At 36.3% G+C, this 12,502-nt stretch overlaps 1 protein-coding gene across 1 annotated transcript; it reads left to right on the top strand.

Annotated features, from left to right (window-relative positions):
- Window positions 1-2,047, top strand: LOC104106545 (ethylene-responsive transcription factor RAP2-4-like). The gene has a single exon (XM_033658749.2). The coding sequence runs from the start codon at window positions 600-602 to the stop codon at window positions 1,698-1,700; it is 1,101 nt and encodes a 366-aa protein (XP_033514640.1). The 5' UTR covers window positions 1-599; the 3' UTR covers window positions 1,701-2,047.
- The last annotated feature ends 10,455 nt before the right edge of the window (window positions 2,048-12,502 follow it).

The raw sequence follows: 12,502 nt of genomic DNA on the forward strand, positions 1-12,502 counted from the left end.
AAGATAAAGGCCACAAAACAAAAGAGTGAGGCGAGAGAGAGATATACTCATTCATATTTTTCTCACACCTGCACACACCACACACTTAAAAAAAAATCAACATTTTCTTAAAAAATTCGATTTTTCTAAGAGTTTTTTCATCTTCTTTCTCTCCCCTTTCTGTATCATCCCGCTTCTTTGATCCCTTTCTGTAAACCATCTGTGTATTTTCAAGAAGGTTTTCTGACTTTTGAGTTTGTGTTTTTGATGTTTTTTGAACAAAGAAATGGAGAAAATGCAAGCTTTTAATTAGACGAAATATTTTCTTATAAGCCAGGTGTTTTCAGAATCGAGATCTAGTAATAATTAACTCAGTATAGTTTCAGACCTTTTTTTCTTTCTTTCAAAATCAGCTTAGAGGGCTTATTAGTTGTCCCTCAAAGGTTGAATTTTTTTTCCTTTTAATCACAGGAGAAAAAAGAGGTTGTTATTTGAAGACCTCTTTGATATCCATTTTTCTGTTTATATATTTGTAATCAAAATCACTCACCTGTTTTCTTTTATTTGACAAGAAACAGGTTACTTTTTTTAACTTTTTTTGTGAACAGGTATTTTAGGTAATGGCAGCAGCAATGGATTTTTGGAATAGTACACCTGTAGATGTTCACTCAACATCAGAACCTATTACTTCTGGTGGTGAACTAATGGAAGCACTTGAACCTTTTATGAAAAGTGCTTCTTCTTCTCCTTCTAATAATTTCCCCCCTCCTATTTCTCCTTCTTCTACTTTTTCCTCTCCTTTCCCTTCTTCTGATTTCCACTCTTTTCCTTCATTTCCTACTCCTACCATTTCATATCCTTACACTTCTTCTTTTTACCAAACACCACCTCAACCTATGGGCTCAGAATCTTGTTCCACTTCCACAACGACCGAAGCCCAAATCATTTCAACTGGGTTTTCGGGTTATGGAATGGAGCATCCAGGCTCAATCGGGTTGAATCAATTAACCCCAGCTCAGATCCAACAAATCCAAGCCCAAATCAACTTCCAAACCCAACAACAACAACAGATGATATTCCACAATGGGTCCCACCACCATGCTTCTACCATGAACTTGTTGGGCCCAAAGCCCGTTCAAATGAAGCAATCCGGCTCTCCACCAAAGCCCACTAAGCTCTACAGAGGCGTTAGACAACGCCACTGGGGAAAGTGGGTAGCTGAGATCCGATTGCCCAAGAACCGAACCCGGCTTTGGCTTGGCACCTTTGACACTGCTGAAGAAGCTGCGTTGGCCTACGACAAGGCGGCGTATATGCTACGTGGCGACTTTGCTAGGCTCAACTTCCCCCATCTCCGCCACAACGGCTCCCTTATCGGCGGCGAATTCGGAGAGTACAATCCATTGCATTCCTCTGTTGATGCTAAGTTAAAGGAGATTTGTGAGAGCTTGGCCCAGGGGAAGAGCATTGATTCTAAGAAGAAGAGGACGTCCAAAGGGTCTTCAGCGGCGGCGGTGGTGAAAATGGAGGAAGAAGAGAGCAAGGTGGCCGAAGGTGGATCCGAGAGTGACGGTTCGGGTTCCGGGTCGGGTGGATCATCGCCCGTAACTGACCTGACATTTCCGGAGTTTACTGAGGAAGAGTCAACGTGGGACATGTGTTCGGATAATTTAATGTTACAGAAGTATCCATCTCATGAGATTGATTGGGCCTCTTTATAAAACAAAAATAACTAAAGCATTTCAGTTCAGGTCTAAGAGTCTTATGTAATATTGTTTTGTTTATAGTTGTTAATGATGTATTTTAGTTCGCATTAGGAAAGGGGGCAGCTACTGCAATGGAGTTTTTGGCAATTGCAGGGCTAGTCCTTAGTTGGATTTAGTAGGGTATCCTATAGTCCTTAGTTGGATTTAGTAGGGTATCCTATTGTAATAATGGGGTCCATTTTGAGTCGATCTTTTAGGTTTAATCCTAACTGGTCAGCCGGTGTTTTTGTCTTGGCCAGGCCAGTGGATTTGATGCTTTGTCGTTTGTACTCTTTCATTAGTGTCAATATTTCTAGTTGTAACCCTCTTTTAGCAGTATATTAATTCTGTTAAGTTATTTATTTTTAGCAAAAAAATCTTCCAATTAACCAAATCTGAAATTGGGACGACCTAAGATTAAACCATTGTTAAACTGCAGATTGCACTTACATTGTTAGAGTTCCAAGTGGTTAAGTGATAAACATGACAAAACTTAAAAACTTTTGTAGTAAATTTACCCGGAGGCTATAGCCCAAGTTGAAAGGTAGGTAAGTTTTTGCCCGGATAGTAGGATAAGGATTACGAGAAATCTTTTTTGGCTTATATTAGGCCGTTGAACTATACATAGTACTTTTTTCCCTTCATTTTTTTTCTTTATACGTGAGATTTCAAATTAAAATATCAATTGAATCACATTTTGTGAGGTTGAGGGTTCAAACTCTATAATACGGTAGCATCTCCTTCGTCGTTCCCTCTTAATGTAATTAATATTTTTCCTAATTCGAGGCATGCCAACCCTGAACGTCATTTCGTGGCAGCTTGAGTCCAATCCAATCCTCAAACAATAATCAATTTTAGTTTGAACATTCTTTTCTTCTTTACTTCTCCCCTTTCTAAGGCACTCGCAACTTGCATTGAAATAATTCCTTCAATCAAATTTATCTAAAAAGTCTAGATGATTTTAAAAAAATATATAATCTAGTTACTTCAATATCATAGTTCTAGTCTAAATATCATCAACTTTGAGTTTAACTTACTACCAATAATATATTGCCAACAAATATTTAGTCAGTTTGTATTCTGAAAAGCTCCGACTTGAATCCTTCCAAATCCCGTGACCAAACACAGCCGAAAATAGAAAAGCGTTATTTTTCCGAGCCTCAACCAGCTGGACAAGTATGTAGACATTGAGGAGTAGATAGCTATCGTTGTTCAAGCAATAAAACCACCTGCCTAACTACTTTGCTAATTTAGGATACAACTTACTAATCACGTAATAATGTAAATAGAAAGTTATTTTATTATTATCTTATTATGTAATTGTATTTTTTTTTTTTTGCTTTTTGTATCATTACTATTCTGTCATTATTTTTTTCCTTTAGTATTTTCATCTTAGTTTTTTTGCTCTTGTATTTTTCAAACCTATTTTGAATATATTTTTTTGGAGCCGAGGCTCTATAACCTTTGTACCTTACATAAGGTAGGGATTAGGTCTGCATACATCCATCCTCCACAAACTTCACTTATAAGATCACATTGAGTATGTTGTTGTTGATACTTTTTTTTGAGTGGGAATCTTCTTTGAATAGTACGTTAAGAGAAGCTATTATTTGGAACCTTACAGATTGAATTATAGTCACTAAATTACAATTCATATCCAACAAAATAAAAAGAAAAGTTGAATGCGGAAGAGAGAACGATAAGAATTACGTAAATACATTGATGACTACAATTGGATGGTAAAGTTAGTAAGGAAAAGAAAATAGTAATAAAACCAAAAGTCAAAATAAGGTAAAACTCACGATTTGTGTGATATTAATACATACGGACGGCTCATTGAATTATATGGGTCCAGTTCATCAACTTGGATGTTACTTTAGAATGTGAGCAACACGTAGAAAATAACAATAGTATTATCACAAGAATCAAATACGCATTACAAGTTTTATACTAAGAATTTAATGATTATATCATGCTCTAATAATTTTTATCGGATTATCATTTCCTAGTGGTCGACTATTTAGTCCTTTTCCCGTGTTTACTTTTTCTCTAATGTCACACTCATATAGCTCAGGAGGGAAATTAGTGCATTAAATGTCTCGCCTCCATTCATTTATTGGTTGTTTGAATTTAGTAAGTAGGAGTAAAAGTTTGTTGAAGAGTTATGAAGCAACTTGGTGGAATAATATCAATCTCAATTACTCAATCTCACATGGTTTATCCGTAAGACACGAAAGTTGTTGGAATGCATTAATTACAATCATTATTATTTGCTTTCAATTTTCTAACTTGCTTATAATGGTAGTAGTACTACTTGTTAATCCCCAACCTAGCCTTTATAGCTTCTCTAACCTATATTCCTTTCACATGAGCTACAGTTAGAGAAAAAAGTTATTAAAAAAGAAAAAGAAAAAAAGAAGAAAAAATTAAAGATAATGTTTAACGAACATTTGCGATCTATTAGTACAACATATTATGGTACATTAATATTGTAATGTAATTTCTTAAATAACTACAAGTATGTACAACTTGTAGCCCGAATAATGTGTAGTGTATAGAACACTCGTATCGTTGATCCAAACTAATTTGGAATTGGAACTAATCGAAAGATTGATGGGCGTACTAATTAAAAGTGTGTAAAACTTAAATCCATTTTCTTGTTGATTTTTGAACTTGCTGGCTGGCCAAGAAAAAATTAAGAAAATAGGATTTTGATCTCAAGTTGCATACTGAATTTATATTGTCAAATTTGCTCTATAAAGAATAGTCATTCTTTAGTACGAATTTCTGATTGACTTGTTCAAAAATGAAGACTTCAAGATATAAATATGTACCACTTGAGTAGAAAAGTCAAGAATTCCCTTTGAAGTTATGTTGACTATCATTGGCGAAGCCACATGGATATTGTTACTTTGAGCCCGCATGAATTACTAAAAAATTTAATTTTTTATCGTGTTCCTTAAGCGTAAAGTAAACAAGCAATAAAATAAACATAACGATTTTTACGTGAAAAATCACCCGACTCAAAAGGTACAAAAATCACGACCTACCACGTAAGATTTTTAACTCCAACTCCATTAAAACACTGAGCCAAAATTGTATCAATTACATGACTGTAATTAAATACTCTCTAGTACTCCTACTACTCCTATTTGATTCACAAGTTACTCTAACTTGTAAAGTAAAATACTCACTCCAAGTCACTGATTGTTTATGACACTTGATTACAATTCAATTACCTAAAACACATTCACTAGACTCACTCGAGAAGAATACAATGCAAGTACTCAACATAAGTAAACTGTCACGATCCAAAAATCACGTGACCGGCACCCGACACACTACCCGACCCGAGCGAACCAAACCATGTGATGCACCCAAATCTTTTGCATGAAAACTAATTTAACTGCGGAAGCTCCTTGAAAATCATATACATTTTCAAGTTAAATGATAAAATATTTTCCAATTCAAAATCACACATGAAGCATTTCATGATAATAACAATGATACTAAATAAAATAAATATACTTTTATGTATGTCATTTACAACCCCGTTACTACAACCTTTCATAACTATCTATGGAGCCTATATACCAAAGATTAGAACCAACGGTTGGAGTAGTTCCAACAAAATAAAATAAGGAAGAACATGATAGCTACAACGAAATAAAATTGGTGCTTCATAATACCTCGGAAAGAGAGTCATCCTGGCATTATCACATGCCACATATCATACATCATCCTGAAACATGTAAAGTAAGCAGGGCCCTAAGGGCTGAGTACACCATATCGGTACTCAATAAGTGTCATAGACTCTCTCTAACTCAAGTTCTTGGGACAAACTTTATAAAAACAATGCACCAATATTTGATATAAAACGATAAGAAATTTTATCAATTCATGACCCTTGTTATTTTAAATAACAACCAAGTAAAATATAATGCACAATATAAACTTTTAAAACATTTACATCAATTCAAGATTTTGGATAAAATCGTACAAAATCATTCCATTTGCTTTAAGTCATCGAAATCACTTTCAGCTTCTTAGGCCTAACATAAGAAAATCATCCTTACCTTTCGCTGGGAGTACTATACCATCACCGACACAAGAAGGTCAACTAGGTTATGTACCTAGCGACAAGTATCATATACCCTACTTGCTCAGGTCGTCTCATCGTAGTGTCGTACGAATCGACTCGACCATGCTAATAATAGCACAAAATAGTACTCTCTCGAGGGAGAGTCCTCTGCTGTAGTGTATACCACAAAGTGGCCATCTACGCCTACACCGGCACGTGTAGTTTCATGACAACGAACACGATATATCCGAAGTCAATCTCAGTGGACACAAGTAACTCCCAAAATATTTGATACTTCAAAATAGCTTCATAGTATAGTAGCCTCAAATGATCTATTTTTATCAAATCATAACATTTATAGAAAATCTAAATCCTTTGAACAAAATTTAAATAAATAACCTTTTATATGCTAAAGCTTTTAGTAATTTAACATTAATCTTTAAAAGATACCACAAGTGCTATTCTGGTCGTCAATTTTCAAAAGAAATACTTTCCATGAAAACTTATCTTTAGCACTCAAATATGTATACTCTTGTCAATACGTAAGTTTTGATAAAAACTTATAACATTTACCTTGAGTGTCACTTTGCCAACAAGATTTAAAATAAAATTTTATAAAACGGCATGACACTACATATGCAACATAATATTCTAGTACATGGAGACATCCGTACTTGTTTGTCCCCACAAGCACAAAAACACATTTGCAAACAACTTAAGTATTAACTCGAAGCATGCTTTTAGAGAAAGTTCCTCAATAAGAGTAAGTTTTAATCAACTTACCTCGCTTTCGCTTTATTAACATTCACAAGTTTTCAATCCTCCTCCATCATTCCAATGTTGATTAAAATGCTCAACATCACTAACAAGTCGATATCTACAATTAGATATCCTAATTATATCAGAATATGACCTAAGATATTGATCAACATCTACATATGACTCACAAGTTGGCTACAAGCCTCCAACAACTCAAATCACCAAATAATTTTACATGATAGACCATTCAACTTCATTCTTATGTTTTAATACCCATTCAGATTCATTAATGATACTACAACATCAATTGTCCATTGCTACCAAGTTACTATTCATCGTCTTTCATAATCAACACTTGCAAAATATACAATTCGGGTGATTACTTAGTTGATCACTTCCATATTTTGCAAGCAAATAATTCCATAGGTTCATTGTATTCATAAATTTCATCGTCAAGATTACCATTCATCTTCTCTCTTATTTTCTCAAAAGTACTATTCATGCCATGAACTAGAGTTTTATAATCCAATCTTTCAATCATTAAAACTTGTAACAAATGCTTCAAATACTTCTAACTACTCATAATAAACGAGTTTGAAGCATTAAAATTACCTCTAGTAGATCAATCTTGAAAAATTACAACTTTGGTAATTTTTGTGTTCTTGAGGATTTGATTGAAAAATCTAGTATTTGGATGTAAGAATAATGTTAGAACTCATTTATATTGAGTAATAATCAACCCAAAACATCATTAGCATCTTACCTTGGTTGATTGGACTTGATTTGAGCTCAAAATCGTCCCTTCACCTCAAGAACCCTAATCCCCAAATACTCCCCTAACCCGACCTTGTATTTATAAGCCGAGAATTCTGGGTTTCGGATGCGGCCCTGGATGCTTCGCATCCCTACTTCACTCCTCTTTGAAGTTCGGATGCGGACTTGGACGCTATGGCAGCACTTCACTGCCAGCCTCTCTTTCGGACGCGGCCTCAGATGCTTCGCATCCACAGGCTCCTCCGCCAGCCTTTGGTAATTTGGTCATAAGTTCTTGTAGGAATGTCCAAATGATAAACGGTTTGAAGCGTTAGAAACTAGACTCGAAGATCTTTCATTTGATAGGTTTTAAATCACATAACCATTTATATATATATTTATATATATATATATATATATATATATATATATATATATATATATATATATATATAGATATTCGCGTCCAAATTTTAGTCTTGTGCGTACTCATTTGGAACTTTAGTCTATCATGTAATTTCCAACTTGACTTAGATTTAGGGCTCACCTTAGACCTCACATCACTTATAATATATCTCGTACACTTATTATCATATTCAATTGATATCTATCATATTAATAATCTTTGTCTGCACACAAAATTATATAATTAGTGTACATCAATTTTCTTAATAGCACTTAAGTATTTCGCAATTTTCTGGGGTGCTACACTTATGATTCTTAGTTGATGTGCAAAAAGATTGTTTAGAATTCCAAAGTCAATTCTATTTAAACACGACTTGAGATCTTCTAGGAGTCCTATTCAAAGTAAGCTTCCTCTTTGATAGGACTCCTACTCTTCCAAGGATTCCACACGCTTAGGGACTTTAGTCTCTAACCGAATTATCCATATATTTTTGAGCAACGAACCTTATAACTTATAGTAGCCATCGCCCACCAAACTCGGACCTGAGTAACTTTGAGATAAAGTTACTGTCTTGTATAGACGTACAAGTATCACTCAGGAAGAGCTGATTCTTTCTCTTGTGGAGCAGGTTTTTCAAAACAGTTAAGCAGCTACGTTGAGGACTTGATTCTTTGAACATTTAGTCATACTTTGTTAATCATCAAAACTTCAATATTCAATAAATTCCCCCCTTTTGATGATGACAAAGCACAACAGAACCACAACAGAACCAGATAATCACCTCAAAGAATTAGATAAACCAGATAATCACAACAAGCACTATTGACAGACATGTATGTTCATAACAACTTCCAACCTCATCTTCCCCCTTTGGCATCATCGAAAATACACAAAACATATGTTAGACACTAAGCATAGATAATGTAAGATTCAAGGCCAACATGCAACAACACAAGCATAAGAAAGGCTAATAAACTAGGTTGATGATCAAATAGAGTACAAAGTAGTAAAGCAGAGCAATACGAGACATTAAGTAGTGCTAAAAGAAGCCCAGGCCTTGTCTTCATCATTAGAACAAAATAAACTAAGCATACTGGAAACTATTTGTCACGCCCCGAACTCGGGGGCGCGACCGACGCTCAACCGAGTGAACCCGGTCAAGCAAGCCTGTTAGATACTTTCTATCCAAACTCACTTATGAATAAAGATAATACATATTTTTGTTAATTAGACAATAAATAGATCATGTGTACAATACCAATTCATCACCATTAGTTACTTCATTTTAAAGTCTCAAATTACACCCATTTTTATGGTCTGAAGCGGAACAAGTAATTCAAACACAACATAACTTATTTGACTTCCCCCAACACTAATATACAACCCACATTATGTCTACGGAGCCTCTGATATACAAAAGAGTACTATGATAGTGCCGGCAATAATGCCCCGGCTATACCTCAAACACAATACACAAGGAACAGGACCCCGAAATGAAGTGGGTTTCACCAAGTCAGATGGGAAGAGGGTGTACCGCTATCACTGATCAATGTCTCCTGCTGTAGAACCACCTGCATCCATTGAAGATGCAGCTCCCCCGGAAAAAGAGACGTTAGTACATATGGAATAGTACTAGTATGAATGACAAAACACCCTCTCAATAGAACGATTAATAATACAAGTAAGAACAATCATAATATCAGTGGAAGCCACGAACAACATCAAATCTCAAATTAGGATCAAGACAGAGTTCAAGTAAATTTCCATATCTTAAGTTGGGAGATCTTTAGTACCAATATGTCACCGTTCACAATACCAATATAACCATAATTTTAGTACGGAGTCCAATCACGACCCGATCGGCTAGGCCATCTCATCTGAGACATCAACCACAATCACAATTTCAATTATAATTTCCAGCACAATCGCCGCCACCATGTGTGCGGCATGGAGTCCGATCACGACCTGATCGGCTAGGCCGTCTCACCACAATGATGTGTGGATCGACATCATCTTTTTCTACCAATCATCTCAATTCATTCTTCTTTCACATCTTTTCATTTCATTGGCACTAGTGGCCACAATTATAAAATTATTCTTGGCACGTCGGCCGTAATTAGTATTTCATGCTCACCTTTTTCACTTTCAAACATCGTCATCATTATCAACAACAAGGCGTTTTAAAACAAGGTTTTAGTACACATGTGAGCAATTAAGAATTCTTAGGCACATAGAGATTTTTCATAAAATTTGGCATAATAGCCTTCGTTTAAACTAAACTTGAAGTCGAAACATTTTTAATGCACATCCCATACTTTGAACACATTCTCAAATGATAACATAACACGATAAAAGCATTTGGGATACACATTGAACATATATCTTTCAACACAAGCTTATTCGGAATAGCCAATTTTATAATGAATAACTCGGGACTTACATAAATTACATGAATACTGTGGGATTCAATTTTAAGAGAGGAGTTTAGCCAACATACCTCGATTTGAGCTTTTCTTAAATTACTACAACATTCCGAAAATCCTAACAATTCTAATATATTTTGAGACATAACAAAATTGAACACAAATTAGGAAGATATTCATGGTTTCAGCTCATTTGAGCATTTTATCAAATACTAGGTGTGCAAATTTGGCTATAAGGTTCTTTTACAAGATTCCCTTTATTTCACAATCCAATCTTTACTTATTTGAACTCAACAATCTTCCCACAAACCTTATTGGTACATGCATATATACATAATACTCTCACACCCGAGAATCACACTCCCAATCACCCATATTTTACCCCAAACTCGAAATTGAAGAGTTGGGGAAAGGAATTCTTACCTCTTTGAAGCCCTAGCAAGATCCTTGTGAAATCTTCAAACCTTGAGCAAGAATTGATGAACAAAATGGCTAGGTCTTCTCTTTCTCTCTCTAAGATACTCTCACATCTCTCTAAAAATATCAGATAAAACCCTTAAAAATGACCCCAAAGCCTTTTTATAAAAATGTGATCGGGTTATAAAAATCAGAAAAATGGAGCCCCGTCATAGATCTGCGGTCGCATATGCGATCGCATAATGCTTCTACGGTCAGCGGAATGGGCCGCATAATGGCCCTCCAGAATTGGGCAATACGGCCCCACTCTGCGACCGGTCTGCGATTCGCATACCTGTTCTACGGTCGCATAATGGACCGCAGAACTTTGTTCAAAAAAATTTCATGCTGGTTCTGCGATAGGATATGCGGCCCACAAAACGGTTATGCGGCCGCATAATGGACCGCACAATGATCCTAAAATTTAGCTCAAGTTTCTACGGCAGTTATGCAGCCCACAGAGTGATTCTGAGATCGCATAATGAACCGCAGAAATGCCCTACACTTCTGAAGATTTTCTTCAACTCTCCAACGCACTGATCAATCCAAAAAGTCTGAATCCTCAAACACGTAAGCCTACCTCGGCACCACGAAACCTTAAATTTCTTTATGAAATTAAACGGGGCCTTAACACTATTCAGACTAAGACAAAAGGAACAAAAGATAAGGCATCATTAGAATAGCAAAATAGCTAAGAACACTAGGAAGGAACATGTTCAAGGGTGAGAAGCAGAGGGGGTCAAAGCTTTCACAAGGGTAGCAATCTGTTGAGCATGGGCCTCCCTGTCTCTTCTGAGCTCTTCCCTGAATTGCTTTATTTCCTTTCTCAGCTCATTATTGTCTTCACAAAGCTTGGCATTCTCTTCAACAGCCAGCTCCAACCTCTTGCTGAGTTCTGCAAGCCTACTGCTCCCAGGAAGAATGGCAGATCCTGTGGGTCCTCTAGCCTTGATCTTCTCATAGCCACAGTGCTTGAGGGTAACAACATCCAAAACATTATTGTGGTTTTCAAACTTAAGTTTAGGTAAGGCAATGTTGAGCTTGTCAAATAACTCAGTCAACTTGAAATCATATGGCATAACATGCTTTGGTTTGGAAGTATCTGCACCTCTTGCCATGTGTTGAATCTTCAAGCTAGGAAGATTGATAGGTCGATCAGTGTCAAGCAGTTCCATCATAACTATGTCTAGCAGAGTAGCTTCATGCCTTCTCTCAGACCTCTGAAGAATGCAAAAGTTGACAAACTAAAATAGAAGCTTGTGAAAGGGAGTCATATCAGTATTGTACAGTTTCTAGGGAGCATTTAGTTCAAACTTTTGTGAGAACTTCCTGGTGACCACAATGCTAGTGTCAACATCATTGTCTATGGCTGGCCACTTCTTCTTCAAGTAATTATCAAATCTCAAAGAAGGGATATTCATAAGCAGCCCCATCTCCTCAACATCAAACTCCATGTCAAAGCCCCCTACTTTACTCTTGACTATCTTCCCATCAAATGTGAAATTTGTATAGAACTCCACCACAGCAAGAACACATACTAGGGGGATAGTTTTGACAAACATGTGCTTCCACCCCTGTAGCTCATGTTTCTCAACTAGTTGAGCCATCCCCTTTTTATGAGTGTTCGCAAGAATCTTCCAATTTAGCACTTTTCTGTTCCTGAAATCTGTGAGTCGGTCAACTGCAGCTGGCACATTCTTTCTTGTCTTACCCCCACTGGCCCTTGCAGGAGAGGTAGCAGGTTTGGTGACTTTGGCTCCCTTTTTCTTTGGTGTAGCAGACTTTGCTGGCAAGGCAAAGTCAGATTCATCTTCTCCATCCACCTCAACAACAGGTTCCACAATTGAAACCTTCTTCTTTGGCTTCTTTGCACTTATGAATTCCTTAATTATTTGTGCAT

This window comes from Nicotiana tomentosiformis, chromosome 4 (genome assembly GCF_000390325.3).
Source record: "Nicotiana tomentosiformis chromosome 4, ASM39032v3, whole genome shotgun sequence".
In the NCBI taxonomy this organism is placed as follows: Eukaryota; Viridiplantae; Streptophyta; class Magnoliopsida; order Solanales; family Solanaceae; genus Nicotiana; species Nicotiana tomentosiformis.

What these genes read in the sequence shown, in the direction of transcription:
- LOC104106545 (XM_033658749.2), top strand. Translation starts at nt 600, where the DNA reads ATGGCAGCAGCAATGGATTTTTGGAATAGTACACCTGTAGATGTTCAC.